The sequence below is a fragment of the Egretta garzetta genome, unplaced genomic scaffold, assembly GCF_000687185.1.
Source record: "Egretta garzetta isolate BGI_Z169 unplaced genomic scaffold, ASM68718v1 scaffold497, whole genome shotgun sequence".
Taxonomy (NCBI): domain Eukaryota; kingdom Metazoa; phylum Chordata; class Aves; order Pelecaniformes; family Ardeidae; genus Egretta; species Egretta garzetta.
Window position 1 is genome coordinate 688,381 of NW_009260349.1, and position 19,921 is coordinate 708,301.

At 41.7% G+C, this 19,921-nt stretch overlaps 1 protein-coding gene across 1 annotated transcript in view; it reads left to right on the forward strand.

Moving 5' to 3' along the window:
- The window catches only part of NUP214 (nucleoporin 214), a 44,792-nt gene extending 24,969 nt beyond the window's left edge, over window positions 1–19,823 (forward strand). Inside the window, exons 26-35 of the mRNA XM_035898240.1 lie at window positions 132–237; window positions 2,313–2,386; window positions 4,194–5,960; window positions 7,465–7,538; window positions 8,087–8,243; window positions 10,454–10,603; window positions 13,432–13,603; window positions 17,153–17,295; window positions 18,109–18,133; window positions 18,821–19,823. Coding sequence (XP_035754133.1) covers window positions 132–237; window positions 2,313–2,386; window positions 4,194–5,960; window positions 7,465–7,538; window positions 8,087–8,243; window positions 10,454–10,603; window positions 13,432–13,603; window positions 17,153–17,295; window positions 18,109–18,133; window positions 18,821–18,854 — 2,702 coding nt within the window. The 3' untranslated portion in view covers window positions 18,855–19,823. The remainder of the gene's footprint in view (window positions 1–131; window positions 238–2,312; window positions 2,387–4,193; window positions 5,961–7,464; window positions 7,539–8,086; window positions 8,244–10,453; window positions 10,604–13,431; window positions 13,604–17,152; window positions 17,296–18,108; window positions 18,134–18,820) is intronic.
- The last annotated feature ends 98 nt before the right edge of the window (window positions 19,824–19,921 follow it).

The following is a 19,921-nucleotide window of genomic DNA, read 5'->3' on the forward strand; positions in this document are numbered from 1 at the left end:
GTGGTAAAAAAGCTTTGCTTCCAATTGATAAAATTGCAGACTGTGTGCGCAAACTATTCCTTCCTTTTCTGATAGTTGGATGACAAGGTGCTTTTTTCTTTTTTTGTAATGCTTGTTCTTTTAACTTACAGGACAAGGGACAGTAAAAACAGTTACAGCTGTGGCTTCTTCTACAGTGACATCAGTACCAGCAACGACGGCACAGCTTAACAAAGCATTCTCATTTTCTTCTGTGGGGTCTGTATGAACGTTAAGATTTCTTCGTAGTTGATGTTAAATATGAGTATTGGCTGTTACAGCAAGTGTTACCTACAAGCTGCATAATACTGTAAAGTGGCACCTGCCAATGTTAGATTGAGAGGGCAGGGGTTGCACCGGAGTTCTCGGAAGACCTTCTTCTTTGTGAAAGCCTGCCTGAGTGAGGTCTGAAGGTCTGTGAGAATTTGACACAGTATCATGTTGCTTTGAGATTTTTCAGTCTGTAAGTCATCAAGAGTAAATAATGACTGGCTTTCTTTTCAGGTTTATCTATAGTGGACTATTGAACAAATCATATGCTGTGTGTACTGGTATTTCTCATCATTGGGTGATGATTTGAGATTAGAGCAATATGACTGTCGTTAAAGCACCCACTCATGGTTTGATGCACTGGGTTCACTGACTGTCTTTGAGTGCACGTCACCACTTCCCATAGAGTCAGAGAACGTTTATGCTGTGTCTTGTATGTTGGGGTTAAGGAAGAGGAAAGAGGCAGACCATAGCTAGTTTTCAACCTTGTTCTTTATTTAGTGAACAAAGAGCAGTAGCAGGAAAATCGTCCCTAGCAAGTTGTGCAGAGGCATGTGAGAATGAACTTTGGTTTTACAGCAGCAGGAGAAGAGGTTGAACACTAGAAGCTTCTGCTCCCAGAGAAAAAGAAAGAACCTGAGCGTGGTCATATTAACACCTGTCACCTCTGAAGATGGATTCCAAAGAGAATGATGTTGGGTTTTCTAACCTGGGCATACATATATGGGTTTCAAATGCTGTCAGAGGTTTGAGAGACAGAAGTGGTGGAATTCCCAATTAGGACTTAAAATTTGTGCTGATGGTCAAACTTGCTGAATTGTTTATTTTAGTACAAGAGAACAAATTCCATGTTTTGGCTTGAAAAGTAGTCTGTTCATGAAGGTGACTAGAGAGTCCCCATGCCATCTGGTAATTGCTGTTGCATAACAATAACACAAAGGTGCGTGTTATGAACATACAGTTATTCTGAAATCTCTCTTATGGAGTGTTTTTTCAGGGGTGACAAGAATATTTCTTTGATCGTATCTTATGTTTGGGGGAGAGGGATGACTTCTTAGGAATGATTTTTTGCAATTCTGCATGTTTACCTATCTAAGAGAATTTCTCTTTATGAAGTGGGTAACATTAAGTATTTCTGAACACGCATACTTTCAAATGGCTGGTTTCTTTCAGTCTTAACCATTTCTCTGCAAGTTTGTCAAGTGGATGCTACCCATATGCCTTGCTGTGCTCTTCAAAGGGCTAAAATAGTCTTTTTGAGAGATGGAAATTCAGATTCAAAAAGCAAACAAACCCTGCCTTTGTCCCAGGCTGCAGTCCCTCAGTCTGTAAACCATATGCTAAATACAGTGTTGTTGTCAGTGATGTCTTAGTTACGCAGCCTGACTTCTGTATCAGCAGCTGGTCTTTGAGAATCAAAGGAAGCTTAAAAAGCCTCAGGGAATGAAGGTCTCTGGAGGACCCCAGTGCTCATTATGAAAGATAACAGTATTTATGCAAGACAGCATGTTTTCGGTCATTGAAACTTTTAATTTCTGTTTTGCTATGAGTGATCTACTTTTTGACGGGTGGTAGTATCCATTTATTCCCTTTTGTACATGCACTGTCTCTTAGCTTTTAGCTCTTTTAAATAAACTGTAGTCACCACTGTGGCTTCTGCTCTTGCTGGTCTCCCAAAAGCTATGAGGATTTGGTGCTTGCTGTTCCGCTGCTGAGCTGAATGGGGAAGAAATATACAGCAGAAAGGAAAGAATATGGGAAGATGAGGGATGGTCAAAAGAACTTTGAACTCTCTTTAACCCTCTAGAAGCCTTGCCAGAGAGGAAACAAATGGAGCCCAGTCTGCGTTCATGCTTCTCTCTGCCTGTTTTGTTGTTGGAGAAACTGTTCTTGTGCCTGTGTGCCTGACTTTGTGCAAGTCTGTACTGGAAATCTGAGTCTCGAAGTTGTGTTAATCATGGGGACGGAAGTTTCAACACTTTGAACTAAGTGTTATTTTTTCCCTTTCTCCTCTTTCCTATTAGGTCTGGATTTAATTTTGGTGTTGTCACATCAGCTGCTTCATCACCAGCGCTTCCCAGCCTCGCTTCCTCGCAAGGTTAGTTTGGAAGAGTGTGCAAACAACATCTCTTCTCTGCTAAGAGAATGCTTACTGATCCTAATTCGTTTGGTTCTTGTTTTGTGTTGCAGTTCTATTATTAAAATTGCAGTAGCTGCAATAGCATTATATATATGCTGGATTATGCCCTGTAATGCACAGAAATCTAGGCCACCTGCCTTTCAATTAAGAGTAAGCAAAATACTTGCTGCCAAGAACATCTAGGAGGTACTAGTTTATGAAAAGGGTAACCTGTAGTCATTTCCTTTGCTGTCTTTAATCTGCAGATTTGAAGTTGCCAAGGTGGCCTGACATAGAAAGCTGTCATTAAGTGGAATGAGCATTTAGTAAGGGGAGGGGAATGCTTGGGATGGCTTTGTATTACTTCTAAAATTGAGTTGGCAATATATAGGCTGCCTTTCCATTTCATAGGTAGACTGTATTTGTCCAGTCTGGAAAAAGGAGACTGATCCATCTGCTTTCTAATATTCTTCAAGTTCTCTGCCTCTAATTTCAGTCTTGCAAAAGAGATTGTATGATCAAGAACTCACTTCCAATGTTATTGGTTGCCCTAATAAAAGATAGCGCCTCTTATAATTCTTGCTTGTATCCGTAGACCATCACAGCCACAGCAATGCTACTAATACTCTGTTGACATTAAGCAGAGAGAAATAACTTGGCTTAAAACTTGAAGATTCAGTTAACTTAAAAGGTTAGGTAATTAACGCTGATTAAAGGAGGAGTGGGAGGTGTGGGAGACAGATTTGTAAACCACAGTGTTGCGTGAGGGCAGTTACTTCAAGCTGCTCCATGAAACACTAGGAGCACCTTTGCCTCTGTTAGCTGGTGATGGAAGAACAGAAGCAATTTCAGTGCCTCAGGAGGAAACAAATGCTACGTTATTCAGTGTCAGTTACTAATATACTTAAATATAGGGTAAAACACAAGGATAATACCAGCTGTGCTAAGAAGCTTTTGCTCTTTGTTATTTGATCTCCATGCAGATTTCCTGTACCTTGTCCAAATCAACCCATAACCCAAACACCAACGCAATGTCTTCAAGTCAGAATTTGTGTGTGTTTGGTGCTCAGAAATGAAATTACAATATAATATAAAACATAAATAAAACTAGTCCGGTCTCCCTTAAAACTTCAGTGGTTTCACACTGTTGGACCTCAGTATATCTTATAAGTGGAGCTGTCTTGGCAATTACATGTGAAGAGCTCTTCTCTAGTCTTTCAAAGCTGAAACATAGAAACTGGCCAGTGGTCTATAAATAGCTGAATTTGTAAAGAAAGATTTGATTCTGTAGAAGACTTTTCAAGTGCCAGAAAGTATTTTTGTGACCCAAACTCCATTCTGAACCAGTGGTTTAAACAGAGTTCTGTAGTGAACGTCAGGAATTGTTTAGCTAAACCAAGTAAGAAGGGATGAAAATGGTGTTAATAGCAGACGGTCTATAGTAAACCAGGTCTTTTGTGTTTTTATCAAACTGTTGAAAAAGAGGTAGGAGCCAAAGGCTGAAATTGTCTGTACTCAAAGAGAAGGATGGTTAAGTGGAGGCTATGATATGAAAGTAACAGTGTTTGTCACTGCAACCCTGTCCATAAAGGCTTCAGGTGTCACTGTTGTCTCCTGAATGCACATGGAAGTGGCAGTTACCTGATGGTAAGAAGCTTTATAGTTTTGAGGCAAGAGCACTGTCTAATGATCTGTGAAGCACTAAAGTATGCTATTATTGTAAGAATGTTAAATGAGCTTTGCATACTGTAAGTCAATTTGTAAATTCTGTCTCTCTCACTGACAGCCCCTGCTAAAGAGTCCACCCAGACAGATTCATTTTCGCTTGCTGGGGGTTCCAAATTTGGAGTAGTTCCTGAGAGCTCCTTTGCTTTTGGGTCCCTCAAACCAGCAAGTGTTCCAGGAGCCTTGGTAGGAAATAGCTCCTCAGCAGATGGCACCCAGTCAAACAAACCTGCTGCAACAACAGCTTCTGCTCCCTCCACAGCCTCTGGCAAGCTGGATATCCCTCCGTCTAAACCAGGAGATCACTTGTTTCAGAGCAACCTGGCTGGGGAAACTCTTGGGAGCTTCTCAGGACTACGGGTTGGTCAAGTAGATGATAATGCCAAGACCACCACTAAAGCACCATCTACCAGTGTTGCAGGAGCGCAGTCAACTAAAGTATCTACAATACCTTCTGGGTTTACTTTTGGTACTCCCCTGTCATTAGGAAAAGCTGGAGAAGCTGCTTCAACATCAGTCACGTCGGCTGGCACGGCATCGACATCCATCAGCACTAGTGCCACAGGCAGTCTCTTTGGCAATGTTCAGATAACCAACACAGGGTCTTCTGGAGTATTTAATCTTGGAGGCTCTAGTGGCAACAAACCCACCTTTTCATTTGGTATTCAGCAAGCAAACAGTATGAGCACATCCACCTCTACCCCTTCCACTCTGTCTGCTTCAACATCCCTCTCATTTGGAAGTTTCTTGAATTCATCACAAACTGCTGTCCCTGCTGCAACTTCTAATAAGGGTGCAGGGGATGCCAAATTACCATCGGTGTCAGAAAAGCCATCTGAAAGTGAAGCTGTAGCAGCTGGGTCTTCACCTCCAACGACGCAGTCACCACAGCCACAGATACAGCTTTCAGAATCCGTTAAAGAACCTGCTTTACCCCAGGCCGCAGCTGGGGACACAGTCTCTGCGGGCTCTGGCACTGCATCGGCAGCACCTCCCCCTGATGCCGTTGCTACTCCTGCCTCCACAAGTGATTTGAAGGCACCGGTGCCTCCTACTGTCTCTACATCTGCCCCACCAGATCAGAATGTCTCAGCGACAACCTCTACAACAAACGTTGCCTCTCCTGCAGACGCCACAAGTGCGTTGGCTGCTACCTCTGATGTTACTACAAGCGTTCAGAGTCCAGCTGTTGGTACCTCTGTATTTGCCCCCACTTCTGCAGGCTCTTCAGTGTTCTCTCAGCCTCCAAGTTCCAGCTCTTCTGGCTCAGCGTTTAGCCAGCCTGCTGGTGATACAGCTGCCACTCCATCCACACCACCTGTTTTTGGACAACTACCAGCAGGTACCACAGCATCCTCTCTGTTTGGGCAACTCACCACCAGTACCTTGTCCACTGCCACCGCTACTACACAGGCTGCCAGTTCAGGCTTTGGTACTTCTGCTTTTGGCACCACCACTACTGGGGGCTTTGGTCAGCCAGCCTTTGGACAAGCACCAACCTTTGGGCAACCAGCGAGCAGTTCTTCAGGTGGCTTTACCTTTAGCCAGTCTGGGTTTGGGACAGTACCAGCCTTTGGCCAGCCAGCGGCTTTCACAGCAGCCTCGAGCAGTGGCAATGTTTTTGGAGCACCGGCTAGCACCAACAGTGCCAGCTCCTTTTCCTTTGGACAGCCATCTGCCAGCACTGGAGGTGGGTTGTTTGGACAAAGCAACGCTCCAGTGTTTGGGCAGAACACCGGCTTTGGGCAAGGGGGATCTGTCTTTGGTAACACCGCTGCCGTTACTACTACAACATCGTCTGCTGGGTTCAGCTTCTGCCAAGCTTCAGGTAAGAACAAACCGCAGGGAGATGCGATATCCCTGCAGCGCTGTCTGGCTGAAGGAAAGAGAGCAGTATATTGGTGTGGAAAGTAGAATGTTTTTTAATGCCCTTTTTTTTCCCCTATGGCACTTGATAGTTTTTGGTTGGTTGTTTTTTTTCAATTAGGAAGAATAGGAGCTGCAGTGTGTGTGAGGGGGAGGCTAATGTTGGAGACCAAAGAAGCTTTTGCTCTGCTTCACTATTCATCAGTAGGCCTCTGAATGTAGCCTTTTCAGTCCCATCTTGCATTCATTTTATACTTACAAGTCTACCTTGACTCAATTTTGAATTATGTATTGTCCTCCCTGTTGCACAATAAGTGGGTTGGGTTCAGCATAGTGTACAAGATCTTAAACTGGTATGTTGTTGTAAATTGTTACATTGAAGTGGCAAGGCAGCTCTGAGACCATAATCAAGGCAATGAATACAGATGCAGCACCTCTTCAGTGGGCTGCACTGAGCATGTGCAACGGTGGATGTATGTGCCAGGTATAGTACCGTATCGTGATCTGGGATGGCAAAAACAATTTAAGCCCTCAAAGTGATGGGTTAGCAAGGAACTAATGTGTTAAATCTGCTTTTGCGCTTGGAAACATCTCGAAATTAAATATAGCGGTAACATGACCATCAGCTACCTGGCTCCACAGTTAAATTGAATACTTGCACAGACCGAACCTTCCTTGACGGTGTCCTTTTGTTCTCCACGTTGCTGCAATATATTGTTGGGTTTTTTTTTGTCTTGTACAATCTTCAGAGAGCTCCCAGGGAATTGTGAAAAGTACATAGTAATAATAGGGAACATGTATTTCCAAGGAAGAAAAACTAATTAGGCTCATTTAATTAAAAATTATGGCACTGTAGGCAAACTGCTTGCTCATTTTAACTACAGTAACACAGAATAGTTAAACTGGGGGAAGTGAACTCTGCTTGAGTAAGGTGTTCCTAATTATAGAAATGCAAGTTTTATTACAAAACGCACATTTAAGTGAACTGGGAAATGGAATGAGGAGTTCTTTTTTTTTTTTTTTTTAATCAAAACATTTCATTATCTATAGCAGGAATCTTTGGGTAACAAAGCTCAGATCCTCCCTGCACAAGGGAAATCAGAATGCTACAGTGCTTGTTCGTGACTTGCAGCATTATTATAGCAATGTTAACAGAAATTCAGTTCTCTTACATCGTTAGCAACAATCCCACAAGTGAAAAGGCCTTTTATTTTCTGTTTGTTTTTAAGTTGGCCGAAGAGATAAGGAGAATGACTTTCAAATAAACTTTCAATGGAATTTATTATTTCTGTGTTGGCACATACTTCAAATTTGTCCAACCTAGATACATTTAGTAACATCATTTGTATCCCTGTGTTTTGGCATGGGAGACCTGTCCTTTCCCTGTTCTGGACTAGCGTCACCTGCCTGAACTGTCTTATACCCTAGTGATAGTTCTGGTGGTTTATTTTCCTTTCTTTTCTTAGCAGGTTTTGGTTCTAGTAACACAGGTTCTGTGTTTGGGCAAGCGGCTAATACTGGAGGCACTGTCTTCGGCCAGGTAAGTATTTATTGCTTTTGTAGAAACAAGGGACCGTTACGTGTGGTGAACTTGTTCAGGGTTCCCTACCTGTTTCTGATACAGTGTTAAAAATAAAATAAATAAATAAAAAACCCCACATATAAAAAACCCCAAACTAAAAAAAAAAAACCCTGACATGCTCAGTAAAAAGTGTCCCAGTCTGTACCGAAGATGGTACTTGCTGGTACTGGGCACCAAAGCAGCATCTGTGTGAATGTCTTTCAAGGGGTATGCAGAGACAAACATTTTATCGCATGCAAGATAAGACAGAGATGTAGTAAGTCACCTGCCTTTATTCCATGCTAAGTGGACAGCGTAGGGCAAGTTTCAAAGATATTATTTTGTACCATAGACAAGGTTTAAGATGGACTTAATTTCATTGTATTACATGTTGGAAGGTAATTGCTTGTTGGTGCATCAGCCCCTTCATACATCCAGAGGAACAGGCCCGACAGAAAAATCGGCCTTGGGGGCATGTGCTGCTTTGACTTTGCTTAAATCCTTTTTTTGTCCTTTTTGTGTTCTAGCAGCCATCTTCTTCCAGTGGAGGCTTGTTTGGAGCTGGAAGTGGTGGGAGAGATGGAGGCTTCTTCAGTGGTTTGGGAGGAAAGCCAAGTCAGGATGCAGCCAATAAGAATCCCTTCAGTTCCTCCAGTGGAGGATTTGGATCTGCAGCTTCCCAGAGTAAGTGAACAAAACAAGAATACAAAATGTGCTGTGATTTCCATCTGCTTTTGTGATCCCATCTGCTTTTCTGCCGTTAATCGTCTTTGAGTAAATTCTGTGTTGACATGAAAGGCTTCTGGTGGTAACAGAGACAGAGAGTATGCATGATGTGTAATCCGGAATTTTTCTTTTAGATTTATGGAAAACAAGTAGGGAAGCCGTTGAAACAAACAAGCAGATGCAAGAAGTGTGAAGAATATCTATATTCTGTATGGAATTCTTGGCCAAATGCTTCTTTAAAAATGAATATTCTGAATTTTTGTCACTGAATTTCTGCTTCCAACTTGTTGGAAGTTAGAAAGGTTTAATTGTTTCGTATCTGCCCTAACACGGTAAAAATTGTTAAGAATTCTATGCTCAAGAGAAACCAAGTTAACAAATATGTAATGGATAGCCATTCTTAGGACAAGGCTGAGGAAACTGCTATCTATATGCACCATATGCAAGATATTTTATCAAAATTTGCTGTAATATATGGTTAAGCTCTCAGTCATTTTTTGTGTCTAGGAGGTGATGTGAATTTTTTCAGGCACATGGATGTAGTAAAGAAAAATAAATATGCTCAGTGGTTGGTTTGGGGATGTAATCTGTTTTGGTAAGGAAGCAGAATTATAGAGTTCCTTTTATCAGTTTTTATCCAGTTTTGATAGGGTAGGTCTCTTACAGATAAACTCATACAAGCATCATGAAAGCTGGGTAGATGAGAGGAATTGTGTTAAAGCCCTCCTTGGGAGGAGGGACTCAGCACTTATCCTTTCTTTTGCTTCAGTTGTCAGCTAAAAGGCATCAGTCCCCATGTGTGTTTTAGCTAAATCAATCTGCACGTGAGGTGCCACACCAGCCCTCCCACATGTTGCTTCTTGCTCAGCCAACCAAGCCCACAAAAGGAGGCATGAAAAGTAGTTAAGAATACATTAAAGCTACCCGCAGGTTCCTTTGAATCAGGGACTTTAAGGGACTATTAGAATTTTTTTTTGTAGAAGGTATAAAGGATTAACTGTAAAGGCAAGAATCAATCACTGTCTATTAGTGTAAAGACTTTTTTTTTAAAATGCCAGAGTCAAGTTAAAAACACATTACTCTTGAGTTTTCTGGGCTAACAGGTCTTAGTAACACTCTAAAATTTGAGCTGAGATGCATGTATGCCATTGTTGCCTGTAGCAATTAGTTTGAAATACTAGCAGGCGCTCTCGTGCCTTTTGTGTGCAGCTATTGCAGATCTGCGCTTGTTACATACATTTGTATGTCACAAAAGCTACTCCTAATGATTCCTTAACTTTGGCTTTCACTTAATGACTGCCCAGCTTCGTTATTTCCTCACCTGTGACTTGGGTTTGGCAGAAAGGGAAAGCAGAAGGGGTGGAGTCCAGCAGGTAGAAAGCACAAAGAAGGGGAAGCAGTGGCTAAGATGTGAAAGTAGAGGAACAAAGGAAAGCTGTAGAATGAGCTGCAAGTGGCTAGAAGTAGCACTTCAAGTCTTGGGAGAGCAAATCCATTTCTTTTATTACATCTTTAATGATCCATTGGGATTAATGGTTGAGGTCAGTTCTCTAACCTTGCTAATTTAGTCCTCCTTTATTGCAGCGCTGGATTTTGTGATGAAATAAAACAGATGGTCCAGCAGGGAAAAGCTTTGGTTATTCTGTGTCCTGCCACTAGATGCTAAAACTCTGTGTAGCCTTGTGAAAGATGAAAACTTGAGATATTTCTCATTAAGGCTGGAAAAGTTTGGCTCCTACTTTAAGGTCCTGTCAGATAGTCATGTTAAGAAATACTGGCCATTGCCAAAATAGCTGAGAGTCCTTAATTTGTGGTGGACTGATATTTGTGTTGTCAAGAGAGACTGATTCTAACTTCTGTGATTTCTCACTGCGGCACAGGGTGCAACTAAACCAATCATCCATCACTGTGATTTGCTAGATTGCAGCAATAAAGGGTTGTTAGTGGTCCATCAGATCCAGAAAGGATCTTGGTGGAGCTCCAAAGCCCTTTAGTAATAGGGGAAAACTTCAGCTTCTCTGCAGAGTGCAGTTTTCAATTTGGTGTTCATTTTGTGCTTGGGGGTTGGGGAAGTAAAAGGTGTTTCACTTTCTCCTGATCCCGTTAATGAAGTATGATGCAGAATATTGTCTGTTATGAGCTTCACAAGTATTCTTCATCCCCCCCAGATTCTTCTAGCTTATTTGGAAACAGCGGAGCAAAGACTTTTGGATTTGGCAGCTCATCTTTTGGAGAGCAGAAGCCTACGGGCACTTTCAGCTCTGGTGGTGGAAGCGTGGCATCTCAAGGCTTTGGATTCTCCAGCCCAAACAAAGCAGGTACTTTGTTAATCCACCCACTGTGAACACCCACACTTGTCTGTGAGATATGTAGTAGAGTATTTTACCATTTAGATGTCTACAGGCTGGACTCAGTACATGTAAAGGAATTGTCTCTGAACAACAAATAAAAAATAACTAATGGCTTAGTGAATGGAACTTTAGCTGGTGGATTTAAGGCAGAGATTTACAATCTCTTGTGCAGAAAAGTATCCAGTAAACTACATTTTCAGGCGTTCGTTTCAGAAATTCCTGTTGCAGTTTAAGAGCAGAGTGCTGTGTGAATTAGTTCTGGTCTTATGTACCATACAATGAAGACTACAGAACATTGAACTGAATAAATTTTTCTTATTTTAGATGCTTCCTTGCAATATTGTCTTCCAAACTTCACTCTGGGTTTTTTAGCCCTTTTTGTCCCCATTTCTTCAAGTGAGTGAATGCACAGGTGTCTGCAATGAGAAAGCTTCCTCATAAAATTCTTATCAGGCATGCTTCAGGTCCTTCTCTTTTGAAGCCAGTCTGACCTGTCATCATACTTTCTTCTGTGGCTGTGCGGTTGTTCCCTCTGTCAATTGAGTTAATTGAATCAAATATTGGCAATTTCACAAAAACACTTTTATTTTTACTGTCATCTGCCAAAAGAGTGAGCCACAAAAGTAGGGGTGACTGTGGTATGTTCATTAGAACTGAATGGAAAAATGTTCATTTTGTTAATTACCAGGCAAAAATGGAGTCCCAAGGGGTCAGGCAGAGCAAAGCTTTTCTCCTCTATCCTCAGACCATTCTTACAGTGAACATTGAAGATAGGTGTTCCGCTCCAAGCGTGTCTATTGAAGCTTCATCAGTGGCAGAAGCGGGGGAGGCTTGGTCATCCTTGAAGTTGTCTTGAGACAGTGGTGCATAAGAACTCCCTTTGGAGAAGCAATCCTTTGAGAGGAAGCACTCTCTGCTTTGACAGTAGCTGTGCCCTTGTGTTAGTGAAGTGGCTGAGAGCATAATGATGATGCTATCAGGTCCAGCAGCCATTTGTAAGGTGGCTCTCTAGTATTGCATTCTGCTTGGTAGTGGACGGAGATTCTTGTGTCACGCATACCTCCCATCCATTATTTTTATTTTTCCTAGAGGAGGAGAAAGGCATTGCTGAAGGAAGTTCCTTTTTTTGTTGGTGGTTTTTTTTTTTTTTTTTTGTTTGTTCGCCCAGTGACTCTTTCCTTCTTTTTAATTATTTTGGTTTCAAAATTCTTCTCAAGATAGGATTTTCAAGAGGTTTCTGCAGAAGGCACATCCACTCACACAGAGCCCCTCAGATCCTTCCCTCCTCTGGTTATATTTACTAAATATTGAAATGAATCGTGTGTTTTCCTCTCCCAACTGCAGTGGAAGGGTTTACTTGATTTGAATCCCCCTTTGTCCTGTTTTCACTATTTATGTGCTTCACTTTCCTTTCTCCACTATTTAACGTGCATTGCAAAAGAGAGTGTATGCCGAGCAAAGCCACAGCCCCTGTGATAAATACTCGTAACTTCCTAGAGATAGAGGTAACAAGATATCTGATCTGTGTTTAAATAATTCAGCCCTAGCATTTATTTTTTCCAGACCTTTTGTGTTTACAGCCAAACAGTATCCATTACCTTGACATGGACTAGAATTTCACCCAGGGTATTAAAATGTGTGGTGGTATCCCATCGTCATCCCTAGTCACACAGAAGGGCAGGTGTCCTTCATGTTCCACAGTGTCAGTTAGAAACAGGCCAATAATATCAGCAGATGAACATAGAATAAAATAATCTGGGTAGAAGTCCATACAGAGCTGCAGAAGGCAGCTAAACCCCAAATAGCAATTGCCAAGAGCAGAATTCAGTTCTTGATTCCCTGCAGGAATCATGCAGTTCCGCTGACCTGGCATTTAATCATTGCATCTTAGTTTCCACCACTTAAACCAGGATTAGATAATACCCTACTTCCTGAATCTGTTTGCATCACTGGAGCACCTAAAAAACAAGCTTGCTGTCTAATCTCTGATCTTAAGAGTTGGGGGAGACTTGCCCATTGCACTGGGGAGTTTTTCCAGTGTAAGCACTTGCATGCGTGAAGTTCTGTCCGCAGGACACTTGTATGTCCTTCCGGAGCTTTAGATTAGAAGCCAGGGCAAAACACTGCTACCAAAGCACAGCAGCAAATGTTCACAAAGCTGACCTTTATCTGCATTGTTATCTGCAGCTCTTTTGGATAGTAACTTATTTAAACGGAGATAAGCAGAGCTTTACTTTAAAACTGACTACATAAGCTAAGCTTTTTTTTCTGGTAAGGAGTGCTAATTTTATGATGAAGGATGGATATGTCTGTCTTTTAATAATAATAAAAGCATCTGTTGTATGTATTTTTACTATAACTTGATTATCGTACACACTTGCTATCTCAATTAAGATACTGGGATTTTTTATATAAAGCAAGTAGAGATTCCTTCACAGTGTGCAAGCATGTATGATATATTGGCACCTTCTAGTACAGCTCGGGGGATTGAGTTGATCCTGTGCTCAAACGTTTGAGAGACCCAGAAGGTGGTTTTCTTCTGGATAGGCTCTTAATTCGGTTGTAGGTTTTTTGCATGCATTCAGGCACTTTTCTTATCCATGTCTTTTGTAACAAAATGCCCTGCAGTTTGGAAGCTTTGTGGCAGTTAGTTTTATAAATAATGCTGTGTCCATATGATAAGATGAACAGCCCCATTATGGAGATTGTCTACTTGAAATCTATTTTTTGTTGTCTCTTTTTGTATTGTTGTTTACATGATGTTCTTGTCCCTTTTTTGCCTCTGTTTTGCTCAGGTGGCTTCGGTGCTGCTCCAGTGTTTGGCAGCCCTCCCACTTTTGGGGGATCCCCTGGGTTCGGAGGGGTGCCAGCATTCGGTTCAGCCCCAACCTTTTCAAGCCCTCTGGGCTCAACGGGAGGCAAAGTGTTCGGCGAGGGTACAGCAGCAGCCAGCGCTGGAGGATTTGGGTAAGCCAACCCGGGTCCAGGGTTTGGGAAAACAATATTCTTGCATGACAAAGACAGTTATGATTAGTTACCTCATTACATTAACGTAAAGAGTGTATTCTGTGATTGATTGCTAAGCTCTAAGTGTGTCCTTGGTTTGGTTGGTTGGTTTTTAAAAAAAAAAAAAAAAAAAAAAAAAAAATTTAAAAAAGAATGAAACAAAGACTTTAACCCCAGAGGAAATAACGTGTATGATCTTATTTTAATTCTGAAACTACTACGTTGAATCTTTAGCTTTAGAGATGGGTGGAGGGGGGAATGTGAGTCATCTTGCAAGAGTCTAAGGGGATGCAGGACTATTTTCTGTGTGCACACTTAAGGAGTTCAAATCTAGGCCTACAAACTATGCCTAGCAAAGAAAATAGTAAGTATCATTATCTGTGACTCTGTCTAGCCACCTTATCCACTTGTGAGATTTGGGCTAGAGATACTAATGAGAATTCAGGCTGTTCTCTCACCTTTGAAGGATGGGATGAAGCACTTGTAACAGCCTGCGCTCCCAGAATGATTTGTGTTTATCCCACACTGATTGTTTTTACCTGTTTCTTTACGCTTTAAGCCTGTGCTTGGCACCAGAGTAGACAACATGTTATTCCTTGTTTTGTTCAGCAAATACTTCAGAATTTCAAACCTTACTGAGCAGCTTCTGCAATAGGCAGCAAATGCACTTCTTCAGTATTGCACTACCAGCAAGCAACGTTCCTTTACGCCCCACAATTACATTCAGACCAAATAGACCCAATTAAAAAAAGGAAAATTTCCAGTGAAAAGAGGAAACTGGATATCTTCCCAATCTTACTGTTTACATATTTCGCAAGCGTTTGTCTTTAGTTTCAGGAGGAACTGCCTGTATGTAAGGCACATTAGAATATCCAGAAGTGTAACTTGTGAATTCCCTATGAGGTTAGGCAGATAACCATCTGCTAGGGCACCTCTGAGCTGGGGGAGGCTTCAATTCAGTGGTTCTGCTGCATCCTAAACTCTGGTGCAGCAGATTGGAGAGTCCCTTTGGAAAGGGTAAAAATAGAGGCAGCTTAATGAAATCCGTGCAAAGAAGGATGCACTTGTAGGGATGACTTAGCTTCAACTCAACTTAAATTTTGTTAAGTTCCAACTTTCCGTCATTGTGCTGCAGGATTTTGTACTGACACTGGATGTGCTCAGTGATGATGATGGAAGCTTAAAGGTAAAATGGGGTTCAGAACAAGCAGTGCAGTGATCCAAATGGGGGGTTGGCTTAAGGAGTCTTCAGACTCAAGAAAGAATTTAATGGCTGAACTTGTGGGAGGTGTTGAAAATTTCTTCTCTATTAGAAAGGTGCGGACTCACTCTGCTATTTTCAGAGTTGCCTGAGGAATTTGATTTTGATTTTAAAAACTTTAGAAGAGTGTGCAAAATTCCCCTGCAGCTTTGCGAAAATCCAAATCTCACCACAAAATTTTGAGCAATACTTCAGTTCTGCAGTATAATGTAGTGTCTGTGCAGGACTTCCTTTCTGCCTTTCTCTTGAAGTGAAACTTTTAAAATCCCAAATCCAGGGAAGTTACTTGCCAGTACGTTGTGTAGTATTAGCTCAGAGTTCCTGAGAACACCCTGCTAACTTACATGTGATTCATTGCTGCTTCAATTCTGAAAAATCTGCATCACTTGATAAATGACTTGGGTATCAAAAAATAGAAACCACTACACTTCTTCCAAGTCTGCAATTCTGACTGTTTGTGAGCAAATAATGTTTTGCTTTCATAAACTAACCTCAAGTGTCTCTCAATTCTGTCTTGTATAGGAGCTTTACAAAAGACCTGAAAATCTGGGCAAGATGGGTTTGATTAAATTGTTACCAGGCAATGACTGCATCTCATATCTCTTTTCTGTTTAAAAAAGCTTAAGCTTTTTCTCCACTCCTACTATGCTTAGCATTTTTCAGCAGGCACGTTCTTCTAGTTGCAACTGAAAGAAGCAGTTTGAACCACAAGTTTCCTTGTCACTATTTTCACCCCCACTTCCTTTCACCGGGTAGGCATGATTTGTGTGTTTAGTGGCATAGTCCTGAGGAGATGGAGCACCGTAAAAACCTCTTGTTCAAAACACATCTCCCCATCTTTCTTCTTTTTAAAAAGAACTACAAAACTTGTTCTGCCCTTCCTGAAACAGACACATTTGTGGTTCTGAGCTGAACTTGCCTACAAGGTACGCAGGTCAGGAGCCAAACCAGAGGCACAAGGGATGGTTAGCAGAGCCAAAGATGCAAAGTCATCGAACTGCCCCTTGTATCTAATGCTGTATATGGAAGCAGTGTCTACAGTTGACAGTGTCTGGGATAGGAGAGGTGATGTCCTTTACCAGGTGAATTGCTTGTCACACTGCTACAAGGGTTGTCTTTTATCTGGAGAGATATGTTTTGATGTGGGGCTTGTTTGCGTTTTTTTTAATTTGAAGTCTACTAGACCTGGATGGATGGAGAGATGGGTTAACGTGCTGTCAGTTCATATTCTAAGTCAGAAATGACAGGAGCTAGTGTGAGGCACAGTCTTGCAAAGCTGGCACGCTATTTGACTTGGCCAGCTCTCTGCTCTGGTGCTGGGTTAGTACTAGCAGCACTGTGCAGTTGCAGAGCTTTAGTGGAGCTTGTCATTTGAAAAAATTGTGTCTGCATTTTGCGCAATTTAAGTTAGAGAAACACCTGAAGCTCCTTTTTTGGGTGTATCTATTACATTCAGAACTGGGAGAAGTTTAGGGGGGGCAGAGAACCATAATGCATATTGTGGTGTCATTAATGTGTCACGCTGATACATGCTCTACAATGCCTAGCTGGACAGAGTGGGTGGAGAAAGGAGACTAATTTCCATATATAAAAGCATTTCTTATCTCAGTCCCCAAAAGCAATTAGGGAAGTAATCCAGAGGTGGTGGGGAGAAGTGCCAGGTAGGGTGAGGGTCTTCAAGAAAGCACTGGAACTGTGTGTGGTTCAAAATGGGCTGGGGAGCAAAAGGAATTGAGAAATCTGCAGACTGTTTATGTGGCAGTGGGTAAGGTATCATCTGAAAGTTGGGAGTGTGGGTTCTGTATCTGGGCTCTGCTTTGTGCTCTGGCCATGAGCAGCTCATACCAATTCAGTGTTTGCTGCCCTGTTTGTGAAACAAAATGATGCTGTACTTTTGAGCTTAAAGGGTGAAAACTACACACAGGGGTGAGTTAATATATTTGATGGTTGGAGGTGGTATTACCAAGCACTTGAAAACGTACACTGTGTAAGCATGAATGTATTTGCCTTTCTGCCTGGTTTACATTAAGAATGGGAGCTGAACAGACATTTGTATGTACAGTAGTCTTTCTCAACCCAGAAAATGCGTTTCCAGAATGAATAATTATAATTATTCATATCAGGCGGTCTCTCTCTTTTGATGTATCCTCATTTAAGGATTGCACCGTTATTATTTCGGGTATGGGGGACAAACTTCCAGTGTAAGTGAGAAGATGCTTGCAAACACAAATTTTCTCTTTAAACTGCAGGTTTGGTGGTACCAGTAACAATACAGCATCGTTTGGCACACTGGCAAATCAAAATACTCCAACATTTGGGTCGCTGTCGCAACAGGGTACGGGTTTCGGCACACAAAGCAGTGGATTCTCAGCTTTTGGGACAGGTGGAGGAGGTAGGAGAAGCTAAAATACAATGAACCTAACGGGCCCCATGTCTCTATTTTCCTGGGAACTCAGTTGTAACTCCTCAGCTACCTGTCAAAAATCTGCCTGGTCCTGGTCCTTCTTTAGGGAAGGCACCATGGCCTGGAGAATTGAGGTGCAGGGTGGGGTGTAGCATCTTCTCAGACTTTATCTCATAATTCCATCGCTGACTTGCTGTGTGACACGTCAATAAATCACTCCTCTTCTGCACACCTCATCAGGTTATTGCTTTTCACCCCTTTTTGTGGAGTTGTTCTTTCTTCTGAAAGGAAAATATTGAGAAATAATGAATATCTCTTCAGTACCATATGCATGGGTATCTGTATGTAAGGGCTGGGCGTCAGAAGAGTAGGCACGGCAAAATTGAGCTAGAACATCAATAGCCAAATTTTTATCTGATGTAATTCAGTGAAGCTGCAGTGATTTACACAGGGCTGAGAACAGAGCCTTTGGGAGGGGGTACGTTCATTGGTGGTCTGCCCATCACCGCTGGCTTGCGTTAAGCACAAACTCCATCTTCAGAAAGCAGCCCTCTTATTTTCACGGGGAGGTGAATAAACCAGGCACATTGTATGCATTTGCTACTAATGAATGGACCAAGTGATTAGCAGTGAAAGCAAAGCCTTCTTAGGAACCGAGGCAAGTCACTTTTCTTCTAGATGGAGATTTGACTTTCATTGTTTTCCAAAACAGTCTGTGCGTGGGAGGGGACATTTGCTACAAATCTTATGCATTCATTTTACCTTTTGACAATTACTTTTCTAATCTTGCATTTCTTTCAGGGTTTGGTTTTGGATCATCTAACACGTAAGTACCATTTTGTGTCTTAACTCTTCATTAAAAATACAAATAGAACCAGAATAGAGTTGAATGGTTTACAAGAGCAAGCTTTGAAAGTAGCAGTAGCATACTGGTTCTGATTTCCTTTTCAGTGGCACTGCATAGAGCTCAAAGTCCAAGCTCTGAATGTGTGCTTTCCAGTGAGGTTAATCTTTCATATAAGAGAGAACTTCCAGTTAGATCATGCTTTTTTTCCACCTCTCAGGCACATGATGCGTGTGCTCAAGCTGAGTGTGTGAATCTAATACCTACTCTGGTTGTCAGGTTGAAACAAGGAATTAAATCAATCGGGACCTTTCTGGCTGAATTGAGATGCTTGTTTACAGTTGAAGAACGGGACTAAGATCTGAGGTTACTCTCTCATCGGCTCTGCCACTGGCTTGCTGGATTACCTCTAGCAAGTTTCTTTTACTTTGTTTCCCTGTCAAGTAGAGAAAGCACGTCTATCTCCAGATGGTAGGCTCTAGAATAAGCATAATTATATCTAGTTAGTATGTGTTGATGCAGTCTCAGGTAAAAGATGCTGGAAATACGAATGCGTCCTCCTAAGTTTCTGATAGTAGGGAGACTGGAAGTTTATTTGAGACATTTGCTGAATTAATACTGCCTGAGGGCAGCACTCATTGCTGTGTTGGGTTTTTTCTTGCTCCACAGATCCTCCTCTGGATTTAGTGGATGGAGAAGCTAAGAACATCCTGAACTCTCCTCTAGAGCTGTGCTGTAGCTCCTGCGTTCATGAGTCACCTACGTGACCAGTATCCAAACAGCTTTTCTTTTAAATACGAGTTCTCAGACTTTTTTTTTTTTTTTTAAGAAAAATATTTTGCTTATTTTTATGCAAGACTTGTTCTCGCTCTATATTAAACTATTTTATCTGCCTTGATGTTATTTGTGTTGGAAGGGTTTATCGCCCTGGGTCTAGAAGAAATAGGTGAATGCTGTGGTTACCAGCCCCGTGCTGGCTTAGCTTTCTGTTGTTCATCCCTTGCTTGGACAAGGGAGTAGATTAAGTTGGTTCCTGATATAATCCAGCACACTTTTCATTGAAGAGAATGACTGATTATTCTAGGCTCTTAAGAAGGGGATGAAGTTTGCCCTTCTAATTTTAAGTATAGGGTGGGGCACATGCTTATCTCACTGAAGTGCTAAACTGAGTCATGTGTGAACCAGAGGCTTAGTGGAGAAATAGGAAATTATCTGAGAAGAAACTGGCAGTGTGCAGAACACGTTCCCATGGCAGTAATATTCAGCAAAGAGGTGGGAAGTAAAAGCTCTCCTATTTTTACCTTTGTGTAAATTTTACAGAACTCAGAAAATGGAACTCAGGTTACAGGGAAAACTGGCCCTTGAGTTAGAAGTGTGACCTCCATCCAGAGCACTGGTGATTTTGCAGCCTGTGGATTTGGCTGTTGGATTCTACTGTTGGCCTTGTTTTTTTTCTAGCATGTATGAGATTGTACTTTCTCCCTGTAGCTCTTCGCTTTAGTCAATAACGTTTGTGAAATTCTCATATGTTTATACTTCAGCATACTGAGCAAATGTTTTAAAGAATGCCCTCAAGGCGTTCTGGACAAACACTTTTTCTATTTGATGCATCTGACCTCCATGAAACCTCTAAATGATGTAATGGGGTTTTGTTGCTCTGTGAAAAATGCATTTGAAATAACAGCTTATGTATTAGTTGGATACACGCAGGTTGGATGGCTTTATCTTGTTGGTCCTGTTAGGACGTTCTGGGATACTTCTGCTTTCTCT